This window comes from Colius striatus, chromosome 6, assembly GCF_028858725.1.
Source record: "Colius striatus isolate bColStr4 chromosome 6, bColStr4.1.hap1, whole genome shotgun sequence".
Classification (NCBI taxonomy): domain Eukaryota; kingdom Metazoa; phylum Chordata; class Aves; order Coliiformes; family Coliidae; genus Colius; species Colius striatus.
In genome coordinates, this window is record NC_084764.1 from 12,353,501 (window position 1) to 12,377,102 (window position 23,602).

At 38.3% G+C, this 23,602-nt stretch overlaps 1 protein-coding gene across 1 annotated transcript; it reads left to right on the top strand.

Moving 5' to 3' along the window:
- The first annotated feature begins 60 nt into the window (after positions 1-60).
- On the top strand, positions 61-23,602 carry LOC104557080 (fibrinogen-like protein 1-like protein). The gene is made up of 3 exons (XM_061998858.1): positions 61-2,437; positions 18,426-18,619; positions 21,970-23,602. The coding sequence occupies exons 2-3, from the start codon at positions 18,472-18,474 to the stop codon at positions 22,668-22,670; spliced, it is 849 nt and encodes a 282-aa protein (XP_061854842.1). The 5' UTR covers positions 61-2,437; positions 18,426-18,471; the 3' UTR covers positions 22,671-23,602.

The window sequence follows — 23,602 nt, forward strand, 5'->3', positions numbered from 1 at the left end:
TTTTTATTGGGTTTTTTTATGTATTTTCTGCAGAAAAGCCTTTTGAGGGGATTGTGTTGGGTTTATGTAGAGCTATTTTTAGCTTGGTAACAAGGGAGGGAGCTGCAGTGCTGCCCTCGTCAGCATTTATCAAAGCATCCCCAGCTCTAAGTTGGACTGATTCCCGGCCTGCATGGGCCAATCTGGCACCTAGGCAGTCACGATTGAAGAAGGGAAGTCTGCAGTGGGAGGTGGAACGAGTGGGATGGGAGGGAGTCAGCCATGTGGACCTCAGAGTCAGGGAGGGAGGAGATGTGTGAGGCCTGAAACACCCTGCAGCCCACAGTGAGATCGCGACTGTTCCCTGCACCCACAGAGGACACTGGTGGGACTAGAACCCTCCTGCAGCTCCAAGGGCGACACCATAGCGGGAGGGATGACTGTGGCTAGAGGGGCCAGGGTTGTGTGGAGAGGTAACCCTGGGGAAGGCTGGGCTGGGCCAAGTGGGAGTCCCATGCATGAGTTGCAAACGTCAGACAAACCCACGTCTGCATGCCCCTGAGGAGACCTGAGCAGCAGAAACCAACAGTGAGGGACTGACCAAAACCCTCCTTCCCTGTGTCACTCTGGGAGAGGAGGTAAAGGTGCTGGTGTCAGGTGTCTAAGCTCAGGAAGAGGAAAGGAGCTGGGACAGGTGATCTTAAGCTGGTCATGCCTTTCATCATCCTACTGTGTTTTGCTTTATGTTTGTTCTGCTTTTGGTGGGTGGCAGATTACATTAGTTTTGTTTTCTTCCCCATGTGGAGTAGTCTCTTCTGCTGGGGTACGTAAACAGTGAGCAAATCCTGCTCTGGGGGATCTCCATGAGGCCCTCGATACCTTTTCTCTTCCCATCCCACCACGAGATGAGGAAAGTGAGTGAGCGGCTGCATCATCCCTGTGCCTGGTTGGGCCTAAACCACAGCAGGCATGAAAAGGCGGTGTCCTGTATCAGAAAGTCTTTTAAGCTCTGTCCAGTTAGTTATGAATCCAAGGTATCTATATAACATGATGAATGTTTCAAAATTGCATGTATTGTTTCTTACAACACTTGGTTCTTACTAGCTGTTGTGTGCTGTGCATTCATCTTATCAGTGGTGTGATACAAGGCCAAATGTTGAACAAAATTTTATAAGTTAAAGAAAAAAACCTTATAGTAGGAAAGTGAATCTTACCACCTTTTTTAACTGTGTTCCAAAGATACGCTCAGTCACTGCCAAAACTCTGTTCTTCGAGTATGCCTCTGTGTCTGTACATCTTTCCAAGCTACCCAGTAACTTCAGAAAAGTTGAAAAACTTGATTGCACTCCACTAGACAAACATTTGCAAATTAAAATGACAGCAGTACCCACCAAACGGCATCAGCAACTGTCTGTGAATATTTTGATTTTTTTTTTCCTTACCATAAATGCTGTTCTTTTCCATTTTCTCAGTCGCTATCTTCTTAGGTAACAGTAACCACGCAATACGGGTAATGTGGATTTGATTCCAAAATGATATTTAACATTCACCTAAAAGTAGCTCTGAAGCAAAATGAATTCTAATGCATTTATTTGTTCTGCCAAACACTTAGGAGGGCTGTAAATTGTCTTTAGAATGCATACTTAGAAGTATGCCATGAAACATATAAGCTGCAAAAGCACTTGTTCATAGGATTGAGTCAACTTTTAAGACGTTGGAGAAGAAATAAACCAGCAGTTTTTGGACAAAGACTCCAGTCTTTGCAAAATAGACTGTGCATTTTTGGTCTTCTTGTGTTTTGCTTGAATGGTCTTTCTGTTTTGTGTCTTAAGTAAAATACATCCAACAGAAATAAGAAGATATTTGGATATTCTTGCTGGGTTTACTGAAATGAGTGTCATGCCACCTTTTTCAAAAACCCCCAAATCCTCCTTCAGCAGGATCTTACTGAAAAATTCATAGGAAAACCAGGGAGCATTTATTTGAAGATGGAGCACTTAGCTTTGTTACTATGCTGTCCTCAGAACTACAAGCCACAAGTTACTTTTGTTTAATAGTAACTGGAATGACAAATTGCAGTAGCTTCTTTTAATCACAGTTTGTTCGGTAATCACACTGGTGCATTTTTCCTTGTTACAAAGGTAAGAACAGCAGTGTTTCTGCCTTTTTCATTGTATCTGTTCACAGTCTTGATCTGTCTTTAAGGGAGAATGGAGAATTCAGGCCATGAAAAGTTGGAAGTCTTTGTTAAGAATTCAGAGTAAAAAAAAATCGACAGGATTTGTAAGGATCCTAATAAAAGTCTGAGGGGAGCATATGGAATATTCAACACTTCTTTTTTTCTCAGAACTGATATATCAAGGTTCAGGCAATTCCTTTAAGCATCAGGATCAGATGCAGCGAACCACTCCCTTGCCTTCAGCAACAGAAAACTGCATGATCCCCACCAGCGTTTCGGGTTTGTATTTTGTTTTAAATTTAGAGCTGAAATCTGTTAAGAAAAAGGGTTCTAGCCAGAGTGCCTTGGTCACTTAAAGTTGGAAAGTGGTCTTGTGCTTAAACACCGCTGAAAGTTTATTTGATAGCTTTCCTATTGCAGTTACTAGCGTAATGCCAGATTGTATTTCTGCAGAAAGTAAATATTTGCTATAGTTCACTTTTGATTCCTTGTCCCTATTTACAGATTTTTATCAGTATTTCTTCTGTGTTCGGCCTGACATTTGGTTGTAAAAAAAAAAAAAACAAAACCAAAAACGACATAGCTGCCTTTTAGCAAGGCTACGTGCGATGACATAAGGCAGTTGGTAAGTTGAAGCAGCTTAAACTACAGAACAGAACCTAAAGATGTACAGAATCTGCTTAGGCTATAGGCAAGCTGATTTCCTCATTGCCAAACGGAGGAAGACATGCTCCCTCAGGTTGGGCTGAGTAATACTGCCTCCAGACTACAAGTTCTGGTACTTCTCCAGCTTTGCCTTTTGTTGACTTAACAAGAGAAAATTGTCCAGCTTTCAGCTGGATTTCTGTTATATTTTAGAAAGTTAAATCGGTTCAGGAAGATCAAAGAAATACCAGAGGCATCAGAAAGTAAGCACCAGAGGCATACAGTCAGAAGCAGGAATTCTCATTCCATGCAGTGAGTGTGAGTAATAGAGTCAGCTCCCCGCATCTTCAGGATTTGTAGCCTAAGGGTTCTTATGGCCTTGTTCTGAATGAGTGGGCAGCTCTGAGTTTATGATGTGCTGTGTAGAAGGGAGAGGAGACATATTTCACTGAAATCTGTTTCAACCATTACTCATTTCAGATGGCCTGGAAGGTGTTTAGAACAGTTTGAAATCATTTTATCAGTTACTACATTAAAGAAGCTTCCATTTTTCATATCTAAGGAAGAAAATTAATGTATGGATACCTCACTGGAACTGAAAATATTTTCGTATTCTTTCTGGTTAAGTGGGGATGATCATGTCTCTGTAAATAGGGTGTGTATTGCTTCAGAGAGAAAGGCTGGCTTGTGTTTTTTTTGTGTTTGTGAAGAGATCTTAATACCATAATCAAGTGCCTCTGGGTCTGATGCACCTGTCAAGCTTTGTGCAAACATTTAAGACTTCTGTTTCAAATGTTGTGTGTGAAGTATGAGAATCTTGTCTCACAAAGATAATTGTAAGAAAAAATTTAATAATGAATATCAGATACTCAAAATATTGTGGCTATAAGCTTACTGAAACAAATCCAGGCGGTTATCTTCTTAAAGAGCACCTTTACAAGGCATTATTTATATGTAGTTCTTTATACATATTTATTAAAGCAAGCTTTTAAGTAACAACGTCAAGATTTCCAAAGTAGTCTAGGCAATTAAAGTACCTACTCTTTTCCAGTTTAGTGAAAAGTGCGTCTAATCAGTAAGATCTATTTAAACATCTCCACTTTGGCGTTAATGGACCTTTAATTGCATAGCACATAAAGGTGGTGTGTGATCAGTAGCTCAAAGGGGGCAAAGTTTGTTTTACAGTTTGATAAAAGGACCTTTGTTTTCAGTCTAACAGTGATGGTATCTTAAGGTACTAAAAGGATTTCAGTTTAATTTTTAAAACACCAAGTCTAACCTTAATCCTGCTGCTATTGATAGTAAATAGATAGTGAATTTGTATTCCTGTGATTTTATTTTTGTTTCATTTTAAAGTTATTTTCAGAAAATAAGAGATAGAAAGTATAAATAATAGTAAATCCTTTGTGGCAATGCATGTTTTTCATTCTGATGTATCAGAATGAAATATGGATATAAATGGCAATGCATTGTGCTTATTTAATGAACTGAAGGAGAATAGAAGTTTTTACATCAGTCATTGATGGGCTGAGGAATACAGAAGGAACTTTTAACTTCAGATCAATGGAAGAGCAGATTTACTGAACAGGGTATCTTGAAAGGTTAAAAAAATACAAATGCACATTTTACTCTTGGGCAGGAAAAGCCTAAGATGCACCTATGGTGCACAGGGCTTGGGAAGATCCTATTTGATAGCCCTGATTGTGATGCGTATCTGCACTGGCTGGTTGCTGAAGAGCAACCAGAGGCCAGCTTGCCTGCAACGACTCCAGTGCGTGTAGTGCTCTCGAAAACACAGCGCATAGATGCTGTACCTCAGGAGGTGTTTCTTGCCTGTGCTAACTTCCCTACTGTATCCAGGAATTATTGGGTTATATTAGCATATCCAAAAGTGTATTGACAACTACTGCACAAGCTAAATACTACAGATAGCAGATTCCAGCGTCCAGGGAAGTTCTCTTGGCAGTGTTTCATTTAGAAGGATACTTGAAGTCATGAATGATTGAAAGGAGAAAACTTTGAAGATCCCCAAAGTAATGTAAGGACACAAAAGGGACTGAAGAAATTTTAAGGATTGCTGTCATGGCAGATTTGACCTAAATATAAAGATTTGCAAAAAAATAACTTAAAAATGTTTTTGTGATGTTCTGTAGACATTCTTTTCTAGACTGTGACACTGACAGTAGTGCTAGCACATATGAACAAATGAGTATAAGAAAGCAAACCAAGGTGTCTGGCAACTTCATGACTCACACATATCTGTATGTCATAACTGTGGTCACAGCTTTTAGAAGAGCATGGACTTCCATATTTGCCTGTTACACACATGAGCAAAGAAAAAGCAGCGATCCCATGTTTCTTTGCTCCTCGGTAAGATTACTATATCATTCAAGACATCAAGTGCAGCAGTCTTTCCTCAGTCATTACATAAAACCTGGGCACTCACTTAAGGCTCTTCCCTAAATGCTATAATCTAGCCACTCAGTGATCCCTCTTTCCTTCCCTGTTATTGTAAGCATCACTCTGTGTGACAGTCTGCCAACAGACAAACTAAATAAAAACCACATTCTTACACGTGAAGTGCTAAAAAGCAAACCACAGCAATTGTGAAAAAATAGAATTTAAAAAATCTTACAGCTTTTGTCATTTCAGTGCCTGTAAAGAACAGGATTTAGTGACTGTTTTGAACATGACACCGTGTGTAAAATCTGGTGATTTGGACCATAAAATAATACAAAATTCAGGGATCTTTTAGTTATAAAATTGTCTGTAGAAAGAGTATTGAGTTTTACTGTATTTTCAGATTAAGTTAGTGAAAGCTTCTTGAAGTCACAAATACGTTGTGGGTGCTTTCTTGATTTCTGTTGTTTCAAAATTCAGAAAAGATTATGAACCTCCTGTCGTCATAAATACTGATTCTTCAGGAAAACCGATCTTTTGAAATTATGATGCTATTCATTCAAATTATGCTGGCAGTGACCTTTGTGTGATCCTTTGTTTCCAATACAAAGTTGCAAAGATTTAATGACAGTGTAATTTTCTGTAAAAGTGGAACTTAGATGGGCAGCTCTTTTATTGATGATGCACAAAACCAGATTACAGTTGAGCTCATTTTTATTTTGTGCTTGGTTCTACATAGCTGATAAGAATAAAAAATAATTAAAGACTGTCATTCAGTCAAGGGAAAATGTTAGTGAATGTACGTCAGAAAACCTTTGATGGCATTTTTGAACTAAAACAGAATTCTTGAGTGATTTTCTGCAGATGAATAGGAACTTCAAAAAAAGAATATAAAAGGTGGTTAAACTCATTTGCAAATAGATAAGTGAAAAACTAAAAGTGTTTTTAAGGGAATATTTTCTATTTGAAATATTAGAGTGTTCTCTTTAGAAGCTTTCTGGATTCTTTAAGGATCTTCTGTTTGGGTACCACTTCCCTGTGTGTTTCAGAACAGAGGACACTCAAGCTAATAGTCTTGTGTGTGCGGGGCACAGGACTGCTGTTCACCATGCAGATGGAAGGAGAATCCAGTTAAATATCTGAGTAATACTTTTTGTTCAGAACAGACTAAGGCTTTGAACTAATTTTTGGGAATAAGGACAAGTGTTTCTTTTCCTAGCGGTTTGCTTTCTCAGCCATCCATAGATGTGGTCCAGATTACTTCACCTGGGCAGGTGGGAAATGTATGAGCTGTATCAATAAAGATTTCATTTCTTGAATGTGGTAGTAGAACACCCTGAGGGGAAAGAGTATTTGAAGAAATTGGAGACCGAGATTAAGCCTTTTAGTGAGGCTGTATTTTTGCAGCATTAAACATTATCTCTTACAAAGAAGAGGAGCTCAGATGAGAGGTGGAGCAGTTAGAAAAAGACAAGATTATGGTGGAATAAATGTAGCATCCATCATCATATATACCAAAAAGTGATGAGAATTGAACCATGGTGGTGTTACTAGGTATGTGATTAAGGATCCAGGTGATCCTTTCATAAAAATGATACTTAAACCTGTAGCTTTGTAAGGGTTCTGCATGTTAAGCACGTGAGTCTTGAGACAGTTGGTAGAGATTCCTTGAGAAACCTCATCTTGAAATCCTCTCATTTTTGGATTTGAATTATAGTGTTGATACTCCTTTTTTGGCTTTTTTTTTTTTTTTTTGGCTTTGCTTCCCTATTAATTCCATTCACACAGTATTTACACAGTTTTTTCAGTTCTGTTTGCCCTTTGTTTTTTGAAGACTACAAGGGTCTTGCTGAAATTGCTGTAGCAAAATCTATTCAGCTGGTGCTGGCAGAAATAATTGTATACATCATTTGTGCTTTCAAGTGCTTAGTGGTAGCAACCAATTATTTTTGTCATCAGGTATCTAGCTAATGTTGGAGAGGCCATTTGTCCTGGAAAGATCTGATCAAATTGCAAGGCCTTCTTTGTAATGTGTTTGGAGCTTATTTTACTGTTTAGTTTTTTTTGAAACCATTTAGGTGTACCCTCAGCACAGCATCAGAAAGACTGTACAGAGTCAACTGTAGTTCACTGAAAACACAAGAGTTTAACAAAATGCAGTGTTTACAGATTTTCTTTTGGTGGGGAAAAAAAACCCAAAACACAAGCATCCAGAGGGCATGGGTAGCTCCTCATGAAAAATGTCAACTTAAATCTCAGCATCTGACACTGAAAGTCACTTGCTGCTTTCAGCCCACTTAGCATAGGAAACACACTTGAAAAATTCTGCCTCTTTCAATCTGAAGTCTGTATTAGGAAGAATCTTCACGATCTCCTTGATACATTGTAGCTGTTTGTGTACCTTTTATATACAGTGCTCTTGCCCTTTGAAGCTCGTTAAGTGCCTTTCTAGCTTTCCAGTACCTTGTTAGCCTTTTTTGATCTTTTGTACGTTGTCCAAATTTGATAGGCCTTTTTAAAAGCAGGTAAACGTAACGCTTTCTAAATGTGCTTGTTTGTAAGAAGTTACTATGGCTATACAGACATTTCTGATTTGATTTAAGCAGTTTGGGGTTTTTTTTTTTCTTTTAAAGGGTGCTCATGTTGCCTACTTTTACTTCACATATTTTTAATAATTTGCATAAAGTTTATGTTTCGATACTTTTACTGTCTAGTAATTATTTTGTGTTCCAAGTTAGGAATTTGAACAAGCAGATATTTCTGCAACAACAACATGTATTACTGAGAATATGAATAGAGTTTATCAACAGAAGTCCAAACTATGAAGTGAGCTCTGCTGTGTCTGCTATTTTTCATAGTGCTTACCTGCTTCAGTTAGCTCCTTTATGAACAAAATACAGGCCAAAATACCAAAATTACCTGTGCACTCAAGTTATATAAATACCTGTGGAAAAATATGTAAATGCATTTGAAGGTCTTGCTCCGATATAGCGTTAACTTCAAAGGGAAATGTAGTGTTCTTTCTCTGGGTTATTGGTCTCAGCTGTTGAACACACCCTTATTGCTATTCTACACGATGGCTGAAGATCACAGATGATGAAAAACTCCTAATATGCACTGTAGGAATGTAGTATTCACATGTGTATTGTACTGCAGTGGCATTTGCAGATAGTGTCCTCTTGAGTGACTGTGATCTGTTGCCCAAGTATGCCATAACCAGGAATACTTCAAATGCAGTATTCACAAGAGGTCATTAAGCTAACCACACTGAAGAAAGGGTAAATAATAATTTAAACCATAACCCTGATGTCTGTAAGGGAACTTCCCTTTATTTCTCAATTCTATAGGTCAAGTTTCAGAATCAGTACGTTAAAGTGGTATTACGGGTTTCTAGTAATATGATCTCAACCTCTCTCCTGGGGAGAGCTGTAGGCAGTGAAATTCTTTGCCAATGTCATCCTGGGGTGCATTAGAAGGAGTGTGGGCAGAAGGCTGAGAAAGGTTCTTAGTGATGTCCAGTGATAGGACAAGGGGCAGCGGGTACCATCTAGAACATAAGAGATTCCAAAGAAACACAAGGAAAAAGTTCTTCTTCACTGTGAGGGTGAGGGAGCACTGGAACAGACTGCCCAGATGGGTTGTGGATTCTCCTTGTTTGGAGACATTCAAAACTCACCTGGACAAGTTCCTGTGTGACCTGCTCTAGGTGGCCCTGCTCTGGCACGGAGGTTGGACTAGATGCTCTTTCAAGGTCCGTTCCAACCTTTAAGATTCTGTGGTCCTGTGATTCTGTGAATTTTTATGCTCCCACCCTATCCGCCCTGTATATTATTCACATTGCTATCCATTTTAGCAGCAGAATCAAGAAACTAAGTCATGTAGATAATGCGAGAAAGTGATATCTGTGATAGTGATAATTTCCAAGAGAGACTGATTCCAGTCAGCTGAAAGACACATGTTAGTGTGATGAGATATATGTGATATAAGTGTTTGGACTTTTCGTTTGTTTCCCTGAGCTCATCATCAAACTGAGAGTTTAATTTATTTAAAGCCTGCCTCACGTTGTGAAACATTCTATGATCCTTCCAAGCATTTATTGTGATGGTGTATTGCTCTGTATGAAAAGCTCTTCTTTTTTCTTGGATTTTGGTTGGTTTTTTTTTTTTTTAATGCAATGCTGTTTCATCTGTAAGGTTGCCAGAGAGCAACAGTTGTCACAGAATCTCACTTTGGAAATAAGATGGTTGCCATGACAATGCTCTCAGCTGCTTCTTGTTCCAGATGAGAAAATCATTTTTAGAGAAAATCATTTTTAGACTCCTATATTACAAGGTTAAGATACAGTATTTTAAACTAAATGCTAACAGATTCAAATCGAAGATCAACAGATTGCTTGTTAAAAATCTTTGGGCTGATAGCCAAAGTGTTGAATAAAATACTTGTGCAGGTACTGATCAATTTTTTTTTGGCATTTGTTTTTGATCAGGTACTTAAGGTAACACTGGTGCATTGAGGTGGAATATATTTTTTACAGATTTTATTAAATGTCTTTTTTGTAGTAGAAGTTATCCTGAACGCTGAGTGATATCTAGATAAGCAGCATTTAAAACGTGATGTTTGAGTTATATTTTCCAATATTCCAAATCTGGATCAAGCAGGCAGTGCTAGATAATTTTAAGGCTTATTATCTGTGGAGTCCAGACAATTGATGATGGAAGTGTTCATTGTTTTGGTAGTCTCTAGTCACCCTCACTTTGAGCAGGATTATCACCAACAGTAGTTCAGTTCAGTCATGCTGTGTCTAGCCAGTATTAAAAACATCCAAGCATGGAGCTTTCACAACCCATATTGGAAAGCTGTTTCAATGCTGCAGAACTCCTGATGAGCAAGCTTTCCCAAACCTCTGATCTGAGCCTCACAAGTCACAGGTTGTGGTCACTGCATCATGTTGTTGTTATACTATGTGACTGATGTCAGTAAGCACAAAAACCTAGTGAGGTTCAGATGAATAGTGACAGGCAGAGGAACCCTCATCAACCTAATTGGTGAAAATTGGAAGGCAGACTTAACTGCTCTGGAGACTACTAAAGGTGAAATAGATCATTGCCTCTGGTGTGAAACCCAAAGAAAGTCTCCCAGAACTCCTTGCAGAGTGAAGTATTGCCTATAGGATGGAGGGTGAAGGGTGCTTTGGAATTGTTTAAAGGTTATTATTGGATGCCATTGAATCCCATAACTTGAAATGTGTTGAACTTCCTATAGAATGTTTAGAGGAAGGGCCAAAGGTTGCAAACAAAACAGATCTATGTAGCAGGGAGGAACTAACCTGGTTTGATTTCTTTCTTCACTGGTCTACTCTGACTGCTTTTCATCACCTTTTCATCCCCTTTTTTTAGTTCTCTTATTTTCCGTGTTTTGAAATGTAGTTCACTGTTCTTTATGTCTCTTAGTTTTCCCTTTTTAAGTCTCTACTATTCCCACCGAAATCCTCTAGCACCTCCATGACTTCTGGTTCAGAAAGGACTCTTCTTGCACATTCATAAGTTGCCTGTATAATTTAATCTGTCCTTGCCAATTTGAAAATACCTAACTTCTTCAATATCTATGAGATGCTTTTCACCTAATCTGACCTCTAGTCCTACTCCTTCATTAAAATGAATGTCAGTATCTGACCACTGTTTACGAAATCTGCAACAAAAGAAAGGCATTAAATCTGTGCCATTTGCCCTCCTCCCGCAATAATTGATACATTTTTGGGTTTGATTTATTTTTACTTCCAATCCATTTACAGAATATTTGTCAGGTTTTTATAACCCTTGCTAATGGTAACTTTTAAATCATAACCTCTAACTTTATCCTACTTTGTTATTCCTGTATAGTCACTCTTAGGAATTTGTCCTTTTATTCCACTTGTTTGCACAACTCCATTTTGACTTTCAAATTTTTAAAGAACTCTTGAACCAGACATTTTGAGATCTTATTATGGTTCCTGTCTTTCTTTATGAGAAATTGTTTGTAATTTTTTTCCTTCATTATAGTACCTTGTATTAATTGCCAGCCCCCTTAAAGAGACTTTCTATCTCAGACTCTTAGCAGAACAGGATAGAAAATGTTTGCCTAAGTTTCTTTTCTTATTGTGGTTTGGGTTTTTTCAGTCAAAAATATATACCTTGGTTCATTTCTCAAAAAATGGTTCATCTCACAAATAGTTAATATGTAAAAGAAGATTTAGAAGTTGTATTAAAAATAGTCTTACATGCAATGTGTTTCAGCAGTTAATAACTGCTTTCTGTTCTGTCAGACAAAACACTTCATATGCCATTGCCAGCTCAGAAGTTCAAGAACAAGTGAAAAGTGTTATCAATGTGTTTTCTGTTACTAATCCTACACAAAGATACCAAAGTGCATTTAGCCAAGGTTGCAAAGCAATTCAAAGTCATTCAAAGTTGCAGAAGTATTTCTATAGCCTGGTTTTGTTGTTTGGTTGGTTGAGCTTTTTTTTTTTTTCAGAGTAATTATTTGTGCTGTGCACCCAGAAAAGTTCTTTCAGGAAAGGTATTCACTGAGCTGTTCTTTGCAAGCCTTGCCTCTGTAGAACATTATCTCTTGAATTTCTTGGTATGCTGAACAAGATTGCTGTATGAAAGTTAGCATTTTTACGTGTTTCTGGCAACAATTACAAAGCCATAAGTAACCCATCTTAAGCCTTTTGAAGATCCTGGATACACAAGTTGCTAGCCTGTGTCAAAGTCCTTCCCTTAATGACAGAGGCCATCTTGGGCCAAAAACTTCGTAAGTTTTTGATTCTTGGACAAGCAAGGAATGAGGCCTGCAGAACTGCCACCTTAGACTTCTGGAGGACAGACTGTGGCTTGGCTGATGGAATCCCATGGGAAGCAGTACTGAAGGGCAAAGCTGCAGAGGAAGGCTGGACTTTCTTCAAGAATCTTAAAGGCTTGTGAGCAGGCGTTCCCTCTGTGCCAAAAGATGAGCCAGTGGTGAAGAAGTCCAGCCTGGCTGAACAGAGAGCTTTGGTTGGAGCTCGGGAAAAAGAGGAGAGTCTATGACCTTTGGAAGAAGGGATGGGAAACCCAGGAGGACTACAAAGACGTCATGTTATGCAGGGAGAAAATTAGATGGGCCGAAGTTCAACTAGAAGTTAATCTGTCTGCTGTCATAAAAGACAATTTTAAATGTTTCTATAAATACACTAGCAACAAAAATAGGATGGAGGACTGTTAATTGGCTGTGGGGGGAAACAGTGGCAAAGGATGAAGAAAAGGCTGAGATACTGATTGTGTTCTTTGCCTTTAACAAGAAGATTAGCAGAAAGAAGCCCCTATAATCCAAAGGAAAATGGTCAGTGACCTCCTACACCACTTAAACACACACAAGTTGATGGAGCAGGATTGGATCCACCCGAGGTTACTGAAGGAGCTGGTGGAAGTACTTGCCAAGACACTTTCATTCATTTATCAGCAGTCCTAGCTGAGGGAGGTCCCACTTCACTGGAAGGTAGCTGGGAGAGGTTATGGAGTGGACTATCCTGAGTGCCATTGTGTGGCAAGTACAGGACAACCAGCTGATCAAATGCAGTCAGCATGGGTTTATGAAAGGCAGATACTGCTTGACCTGATCTCCTGTGACAAGGTGATTCGGTGGATGTGGGAAAGGCTGTGAATGTAATCTACCTGGACTTTAGCAAAGCCCTTGACTCTATAGCATACTCCCGGAGAAACTGGCTGCTCACAGCTTGGACAGGTGTACTCCTCACTGGGTAAAATACTGGCTAGATGGCTGGGCCCAAAGAGTTGTTTGTGGTGAACAGACTTAAATCCAGTTAGTGGCCACTTAACCAGTGGTGTTCCCTGGGGATCAGTGTTGGGGCTTGTTCTGTTTAATATCTGTATCAATGACCTGGATAAGGGGATTGAGTGCACACTCAATAAGTTTGCAGATAATGCAAAGCTGAAACAAGTCTTATGAGCCATGCCTGAAGTAGTTGAGGTTATTTAGCCTGGAGAGGAGGAAGCTGAAGGGAGACATGATCACTCTCTATAACTACCTGAGAGTAGATTATAGTGAGGTGGGGATCAGTCCCTTCTCCCAAGTAATGAATGCTAGAACATGAGAAAATGGCCTCATGTTGCACCAGGAGAGGTTTAGATTGGACATGGGGAAGAACTTTTTCATTGAGACCGTTCTTGAACACTGGCACAGGCTGCCCAGGGAGGTGGTGGAGTCCCTGTCTCTGGAGGTATTTAAAAGATACATAGTTGAGGTGCTGAGGGACATGACTTAGTGGTGAGTTTTGCAGTGTTAGGTTAATGGTTGGACTTGATGATCTTAAAGGTCCTTTCCAACCAAAACAATTCTGTCATGGGAGTGTTGATCCATGTAACAGTAGGAAGGGTCTGCAGAGGGACCTGGACAGGCTGGATCAATAGGCTAAGGCCAACTGTATGAGGTTCAAGAAGTTCAAGTGTGGGGTCCTGCACTTAGGCCACAATGCCATGCAATGCTACAAGTTTGGGGCAGAGTGGCTGGAAATCTGTCAGGCACAGAGGGACCTGGGGTTGTTCATCAACAGCCACCTGAACATGAGCCATCAGTGTGCCTAGGTGGCCAAGAAGGCAAATGGCATCTAGGCTTGTATCAGAAACAGCATGGCCAGCAGGACCAAGGAAGTGATTGTCCTCCTGTACTCAGCACTGGTGAGGCTGAACCTCAAACGTGTTCAGTTTTGGGGTCCTCCCTACAAGGAGGACATTGAGGTGCTGGAGTGTGTCCAGAGATGGGTAACGAAGCAGGTCAACAACTCTGATGAGGAGCAGCTGAAGGAACGAGGATTGTTTAGTCTGGAGAAAATGAGGCTGAGGGGAGACCTTATCACTCTCTACAACTATCTGAATGAAGGTTGTGGTGTTATTTGTCTCTTCTCCCAACAAGTGAAAGGATAAGAGGAAACAGCTTCAAATTGCTACTTGCAACTTGCTTAGGGCAGGTTTAGATTGGGTATTAGGAAAAAATTCCTCCACTGAAAGGTTTGTTAAGCACTGGCACAGGCTGCCAGGGAAGTGGTTGAGTCACCATCCCTGGAGGTATTTAAAAGATGTGTGGATGTGGCAGTGAGGGACATGGTTCAGTGGTGGATCTGGCAGTGTTGGACTTGATCCTAAAAGGTCTTTTCCAGCCTAAGCAATTCTATGATTCTATAATATTTACTGGCACTTACTGACATCATTTTCCAGACTACTAAGGTAAATTATCATTGTTTTGTCCTTGCTATAGGTGATAGATTTCATTATATGGGTTAGATATAGATGATTTTCATATCCATATACAGAGAGTCTGGTTAGTTGTAATATAGTAACCAGTTTGTCTTTGCAGCTAACTTCAGAGCTTGATGAAGTAGTAAGTTGATCAATCTCAGTCAAATTCTTCCCTGTGTGCCATGACTTGTTAAACTTTATAAAAGAACTTGTGAAGAGACTTGCTACATAGGAGAGGCTGCATTGGAAAAAAATAAGTGAATGCTTGCCAGTTAAAGCTGATCAGAATCAGAGAGATAATTAAAACTTCAGCATATTGCAGAGTAGGAGTATGTGGTCATTGGGCTGAGAAACTGTCTTAATTAACATGGCTAACAAGTCACTATGTTGATTCCATATTTAAAAATCTGCATACAACTATACCATACTAGTGTAGAGTAGTCCTACTTTAAGATAAATAATTATCAGGACTGAAAAATTATTCTCAGTATCCTTGACCAAGAGCAGAGAGATGTGTAATGATTTTCGTTGTTTTAGAAGTTTTTTATATACAGAAATAGTTGTCTTTCTGAGCATGAGTGAATTGAATGTTGTTGCCCTTTCTTCTTTCTTCTAATTAAATGCTTCCCACTTCACTTCTGCTCTGCCAGCTCAAATGAAAGTTTGGAAATCAACAAAGGGAAGAGCAAGAAAGTAAAAAAAAAAGGGAAAGTCGTCAAGGAGATAAACAGTGATGGAAAATGTAGGAATCATAGGCACAAAACAATGATGTACCCTTCTTTATATCACAGTGATGTAAATACTGGTATTGAGTAGATACCACTGAAGTCAATGGTGTTTTCTAGAGTGTATCAATATGGACAGAAGGGGAAGGTACCTTCTCCTGCTGTTTCTTAACATACTGTTTCAGAAAAGACTATGTCTTTCTGAGCTGCATAATGCTAAAAGCAGATAGAATATGTTTTCCTGTATCTCTACTACTGACTAGTGTCAGGGAAAAGATACTCTTGTGACTCTCTGTGGCTATCCTCATGTATAATAAAACATTGCTTGTACTTCAAAAATGAAGAGAAATATCCCTGAGTTTTAAATGTTACAAGAAAAAATCATCCCTAAAACTTTAATTATATTTATTTAATTGTGCACGAAATTTCCTCACTGTGAGGGTGGAGAGGCCTTGGCACAGGTTGCCTGCAGAGGCTGTGGATGCCCCTTCCCTGGAAGCGTTAAAGGCCAGGTTGGATGGGGCTTTGAGCAACCTTGTCTAGTGGAAAGTGTCCCTGTCCTTGGCAGGGGGAGGGTTACTAGATGATCTTTAAGGTCCCTTCCAAAACTCTATGAAACACAAATCCTCACATGTTGTGCTGTCACTGAGGATGAATTATTGAACAACAGAAATTATGCAAAGTATAAATCCTCAAGTGGAGCTCAAACAGGACTTAAATGCTCCATCAGTTTTAATTGTGCATTCTTTCAGGGATGGAATCTGATCAAAGTGGGTTGCAGGGGATCAAGGAGCACAAAAACTGCCATGTTGGCTCATCTTGAAAAGGGTAAAGGCCAGATTAGACATCATCTAAAGGTCACGCAGATAGTGCAACAAATACATAGAAACAATTAGTCTAATTCATCACACTTCTGACCTTAAAAAATAATACTTTTTAATATTCAGTAGCTCTCTTTAATCCAAATAATCTAAAATAGAAAACTATTGGTCAGCTTGTTCTGCTTTTGCTTTTTCCATGACTATAACTTCAAGACACTGCGTCTGATTTATTCACAATAAAACATGAAGTGATAGCAAGGTTTATGGTTAGTTTGTTCCTAATAGCTAAAAATCAAGTTGTCTCTATGCAATTTTAAATGTGACTAGCTGTATAGCATCTAGTTAATTCACCTATGCAAAAAGACAGTAAATTTGAGTATCTGCCTGTATGTATTTAAGGAAAATAAGTAATGTTCTGAATTAAAACCTCATAATGGTTCTTCATCACCGCACCTCTCTATTCATCAAAGAAAATCTAATTTAGTTCCTGTGTTGTTTTAATCTTTACGGAAGAACTTTGTACTTTATAATTCATACTTTCTTGGAAGTGTAATGTGTCAGAGCAAAGTCCACCAGACACACACAGTGGTAAATAATGAAGATGCAATTTTGCTGCATTTGAGATAGTGTGTTAGAGCTAATTTATTCACCTGGACTTAAGTAGCAAAGTACAACTGCAGAGAATGAGATCATTCATTTGAGTATGTTTTCCTTTGCCAAGCTTTACTTGAAAGAGGTAAGGTGCCTGTCTAGTGCTGTTTTCCGTAGTTACTTTCTTAATAACTTATAATACCAAGTTCTATTATGGAATTAAGTGAATCTGTAAATCATTTCAGTATGTATATATGTGAGGGAAGAAAAAAGACTGACTCACTCAAAAATGCTAAAATTAAAACAAAACAGGCTAAAAAAACCCCTCCAAATCCAATTACAGATTTCCTGAAGTTTAGTGATGCTTGTGGGTTAGGTTTTAATTTTAAGTAATCTATAATAGAGTGATTAATAATAGCAACAATAATAGAAGCTTTCAGGGAAAAGATTACATGACAGTGGGAAATACAGGCACAGCAGAACTTCAGTGCTTTAAGGAAAACCCTGTGTTGAAGTTCATGGAAGATTATTTTCCAGTTTGTTACAATCCTGATGCCAAATCATCAGCTTTGCATCAAGTAACAAATTGTATGTTAACAGTAAATAAGAATTGTTACTGAATAGTTAGAGTAGAACATTCTGGTTTGCTGGTTTCCTGTATGACAGGTATAAAAATTAACTTTCAAAACTGAACTTTATTGCAATGATTTATCTTGGACATTTAAAAAAAAAAGTGCTGAATATTTTTTGTCTCTGGAACACTGCTGAATTTGCTGCTAAGTCATTAGATTTATAAGGAATGTGGCCCTGTTGCAACATAAACCACTGTGGAGAAGGGACTGGCCTCTGTAGGCTCTGTGCTGATGCTGCCAGGAAATAAACTCTGACTGAAGACCTGCTTGCTGGATCTATTTTCCTCCTTTGTCAAAGTCACTGTGGGGAGCTCAGTCCTTAAAAAAAATGTTTTAAAATTAAGATTTGGCTAGAGTCTAAGTATACATGTCTTTTGAGAGTGCAGGAAACATTTGTTATCCTGATTCAGTCTGAGCAGTTGTTGATATAGAAACTCTTCTTCAGTCAAGCTGGGATTTGTCTAAGTAAGGACCCCAGGAGTTACTCCAGAAAAAGCCTAAGCCTTCTTGCTATGTTGGATGGAGGCTTAGTGAATGTGAAACTCCAAAAGAAGGACAAAATGAGTCTCAAAACCAGCATGATTCTATATATTGAACCCTTGTGGGTTTCAAAGAGGCTACTCAGAGTTTTTGCTTTGTTTATGGATTTTTTTTCTTTTGGTCTTATTTAAATCTGTGAGCCATTATTTAAAGCTGTAGATGGAAATTCATAAAAAGTCCAGATGTGTTCAGGTGACTTCTCCAGTGCATGGAAATATTCCCAGATCTCAGAAAGCCATGTCTTTGAGTATAGATAGTCATCAGAGCCAGCCAGTTTGCTCATTGGTGCATATTTTTCAATACAGTTTGGACTTTGAGAATAAGCAAAACACCATTCTGGTTAATACAAGATGTGCTTTTTGTTTTGTTGTTACATGACTTCCTATAGCGTTTTGTCACACACAAATTACATTATGTTCGTTGCCCAGAATGGCACAAGGTGACAGAGGTGAGAGATGTTCCAAGTGTCACAGCACAGTGGTCTATGTCAGAGAAATGATCAGCCTGAAATAAAATGTGAGATATCAGGGAAAAGAGAGGTCCTTGAAAGATAGAAGCCAATTTTGGCAGAGGCTAGCTGTTTCAATATCTTTCTCCTTGAGAATTTTCATGTCATGAAATCCTTCCATTTTCCATTCCAGTCTGTGTTACAGTTCTGTATTGCTGCAAGAGGATTGACTCGGAAGGATGATGCTGTTGACAAGCTCAGCAGGATTTATTCTGTTCTTGCTCTGTCATACTGTGTCAGTGGGCACCACAGAGGATATGGTCTTGGCAAATGGCCACCTTCTACCCCAAAGAGGCTATGAGACACTGGGTAACAGCAATGATAAAGGTACTCATGAGTGATTTGGATGCATTCTGTGTTTTACTTCATTGCTTTGCTGTAACATTTTCAGCCAATGTATCTGAAAGTTAGCACTGCAAAAATAGTTTGCAGTATGAACATGTCTTGCCTTGAAGCCCAGAATATTTAAAACCCTTGCTCAGCCATCTAATTCAAGAGGAATTAACAAGGTTTTTTTGTTTAAAAAAAAAAGATTTGTGGCATTTGAAGATTTATTCTTAGGAAAATCATATTTAGATTACATCTGACACCTCAGTACCTAAATACCATTGTAACTTATCACTGAGACAACCCTCTGCCTATCTAGATTGCAAAATCCAACTTGGTAGGTTTTCTAATCCATCTACCAGAGTAGATGCCACATCAAATATACACAAAAAGAGTAGCAGGATTGATTTGTTTTTCTCTCTGACTGCTGGCACTTCAGAGTTTATAAAGTTCACTTTACAAGTGAATCCTCTAACAATCAGCCTAAATAATTTTCTCATTATCTCTCTCTAGGAGTTGTTCTTTTCTGCATTAATAATATTCACGGAGAAGGGCAAATACAAGTGTCACCGTATAAATCATTGGCTTGGACATCATTATATGCGATCAGATTTAGAGTCAGACTATGTCTACCAGGCAAATGTTCTAACAGCTTGGGTGCAGAGTCACGTACACAATTCCACTCTTTCAGGATATTTAATAATGTCATGCAGATAGTATTGAGAATCATCTGTTCATGGCTGTAGATTCCATTAGGCAATGAAAGACATAAAAGCAAGACTGTGCAAAGCCTATATACACATGTATATGTCCCAAGTGGCTTAGACGTTGCAATAAACTACTGAATATCAAATATAAAAGACTATATTTAATGCAATGCTGATACTATGAATAATACTATCTAACAGGTTTAGCCCATCTGGACTTCTACAAAGCCTATGACATAATACTTTTTACAATATTAAATCAGACAAGTTAGAATGACTGTCATTTCAGCAGAGATTGAAAAGAAAATGACAATGACTTGGGTATAAAACTAAACCACAAAGTCAAAGGGAGATGAAGTATTTGCTTTTAAGTGATCTTTTCAATATTCTTATTAAGTATACTGCTGCAAACATAGGTACATGCTGATAAAATTTAATGATAAAATGAAGTAGAGAAACACCACTACAAAAATTCAGAATATTACACAGAAAAAAAAATCAGATTAAGTAATACCATTGGCATGAAAAATGAAACCCCAAAGTCTAGATTTTACTGCAAGGCAAGGACTTTAGCAGTTACAATGATCCAAAGACCAATATTTAGAGTAAAAGAAACTTATGCAATCCTAGAATATATCAACAGAGGTATTTTTAACAAGACTTGGGAAGAATGGGGGGCACCATGTAAGGCCATCTGAGATAACTGTGTGCAAGTTTTACCCATATTCCAGGAGGTTAATCTGCAGTGAAAAAAGTATAGAAAAGCTGCTAAAACAATTAAGGAATGGAAGACTAATCTTAACCCTAGATAATAAAAGACCTCATTCATCCTAACAGAATTTACCCTGGTAAAACAAAGACTGGTTAAAAATACAGTTGTCCTCGTGGTCCATTGGGGCTTATTGCCCACAAAGAAGCACTATTTAACTAAAAGAAAACATGACACAAGAAAGCATGACACAAGAAAGAAAAAGACGGACAATGGACATTAATAGGATAATACTGGGAACCAGATTTTTAAGAGAGTAGTGACAGTTATTTAAGTCTACAATGCTTTCCAGTTGGAAGAGGATAAATTTAATAATTCTGTGAAGAAAACTCCATGATATACTTCACTGCAGCAACAGTAGAAGATAAAATAGTCACTCATGGTCCTATCTTTTTCAAGAAAGTGGGAGGCATTTTGGTGTTTTTCACACTAAGCAGACTGTTTAGTGTACTTTTAATCTGTTTGTCACAAGTCCATACATTGAGATTCACACTTTTCAGGTTCTGTTCCTCTGTTCAAGAAAAGAAAAAGAATATGTTCACTAGAAGGATCAGTAGGGGCTCTCTGGTTGTTGATTTGGGTAGAGAGCGGGGGTTTTTCTGAGCTTTTACTTTATTGTTTTGAAATATTTTTTCCTTCCCCCCCTCCTTTTCTTTTCCGCCATACTCTTCCTGAAATACCCCGGCTTCCCAGAAGAAAAAATTTAAGCTCTTACTGCAGTATCTAAATTCCTATCAGCATTGTCAGGACAGAACATAGGATTTCATAGGTCTGAAAGGCTATCATCTTACATCACAGATGGTCTGCAAGAATTTTTCTCATGGAGATATTAAAATTGTCAAGTTTTTATTAAAAATAAATTACAAATATTGCATAGTATAATAACACACCTTGCAACTCTATGGAGAAGTGAGTGACTTCAGTTCATAAACACTTCTGAGTAATGTAACAGACACTGAATAACATCCTTCACTAAAAAAGAATTGTCTATATCTGAATACATACATCTATAAATTTATATTTAAATAATTTAAATTGTGTCTCTCAGAAGTCTCACAGACCATTTCAAAAAGCAGAGCACTGGGACTTAATCTCAGAGATGCTTGATAATATACTACAGCAAGGTTAACTTATAAGCAAGTTATATTTACAAAATACAGTATATATATTTCAGCTCAATAAAGAGGGTCATCTCAAGCCTTATACGTCATTTTTATCATCTTCTGAGTCTACTGGATAAACAATAAAGTAGAAAAGCACTGCACAACATTGTAGTTCTACCCACAAATCAGTGGTAAGATTTAACCTGGAGTTTCGGTGACAAGAGTTGTTCCTAAGAAAATTCTCAGATATTTTTAAGGTTTGTATTAGCAAGAAATGTGCTTTAATATCTCTCTTTTATCGAGGAACATGTGATATACTTACTGGAATTTAATTTGAGAATGTTACAGATGCTTGAAGAATTGGTTGAAGAAAAATTAGATTCATTTGTTGATGATAAGGCTAGCTCTACTAGTTAAAACAATGGTCCAAACACATCACAAGGAACTGCAAACTTGCTGACTGCTCAAATTGGAAAACTACAGGAGTAAGAGGAATGGCCTGTATATAACTTTCAGCTTTTTAACCACATTTCTGTCATAAATGCAAAATCACCCTTCTGTTGCATGACAGGGTAACAAATCCTTTTTTGAATTTATGAACATTTAATGCATGTTCTGCCCTGAAATCTTCCCTCTTTAGCTAGGTAGGTGCCCACCAGCTGGGATGAAGTCAGTCAGCTTCCAGCCAGAAGGCAACTCTAAAGAAAAGAGTTCAATATCTAAAATTAACTATTTGAAAAGAAGTTTACTTCATTTTTTTTCCCTACTCAGGCTATCCAAGAGATTGTTTTGAGATTTTTCAGCGCTCCAAAGGAAATTCCAGAGATGGTCTTTACATCATCCAACCCAAGGAGGACCCAATTGTTGTCTCTTGTAACATGCAGGATGGCGGCTGGACAGTAATCCAGCATATTACAGCCAATAGTACAGTCGACTTTGATAGGACCTGGCAGGATTACAAATATGGATTTGGCTCCATTCACGACAACCACTGGTTAGGAAATGAATACATTCATCAGTTAACTAGCAGCTCTGTGCGATATATACTTGGAGTTAAACTTGTAGACCTAAATGCAGAAATCAAATGGGGACAATACGAACCATTCCTTATTGAGGATGAAGAGTCCCAGTACCGAATCAGAGTAGGTCTATACAAAGGCAACGCCACTGATGCTCTGACCTTGGACACAGAAGCCTATCTTCATGACAACCAGAAGTTCACCACCAAGGACAGAGATAATGATAATTACTTTCAGAATTGTGCTAAACTGGAGCACAATGGCATTCCTGGGGGAGGCTGGTGGTATGATGCATGTGCTGGAGCAAATCTAAACCGTAGGAATGTGATATACTGGCAAAAAGACTGCAACAAGCAACGTATTTGCAAGTTTGCATGGATGATGATCAAACCTATTGACCACCGCCTGTCATATCCAACCAAGTCTTGTTCATGTCAGAAAGCTGAACTGTAGATAAGCCATAGGTACTTTGAAAGAAACACAGATTCTTTGTCCAGTCACTGAAGTAAGCTCACACTGACTGAATCATCACAATCAGTAAGCACAATTGATTAAAAATTTAATATGGGCCTCTGCAAGTGTTTTATGGTACCATGTTGCCCAGGACTGGACTGGGATATAGACATCTGTCAGCCACACAAGCAAGAAGTCCCTCTCAGAAACAGAGGCCTCTACTAGAAGATTTAAATAATTAATTTTATAATATTTTAGCCATAACAGAAGTCAAGTATGACATCTAGAATATCATGTCTTGTATGAGAAATAGATAAATATACATGCATTAAAGAAGGTTTTGCTTCACTATGAATGTTCACAGTTGATCTTCTACAAGCTATAATTATACATCTTCACATATCCTGCAGGAAGGAAATTTCCAGTAAAGTACCCACATTTACAAAATACATATGGGAGAAAACTGTATACCATAGGGGAGCATCAGACCTTTCCTTTTTACCTTTAGCGAAAGGTATTTTAACATATAAAATGGGAATTCAGCCTCACATCCCATGGCTGCTTTTCACCTTCATTGACTCTTCTTTTTATCTCTCCTTTTTAGTGAAGTATTTAATGAAGTATTCAGCAGAGGCTTTGCTTTTCTTCCTTCTTTTTAGAGCACCCACAGCTAATAGGATCATCAGCTTTCCCACTTAAAGATAATAACTCAACACTTACAAGTCCTCTGAATTTTTCCCCAAGAAACTCAATGAACACATTTTTAAACGATCAATTTGATTTTGCAATTTACTTATTGCTCCTTTTTGTTTATTGTATTTTCACTGTTACATCTCCCTGTTCCATGATGTGCTTCAGCTTTTTCTTTTTTAATACCACTGTGAGAAGGCTCTGTTTTGCATTTGCAAGTTTCAATTGTTCTGGCACTCAAC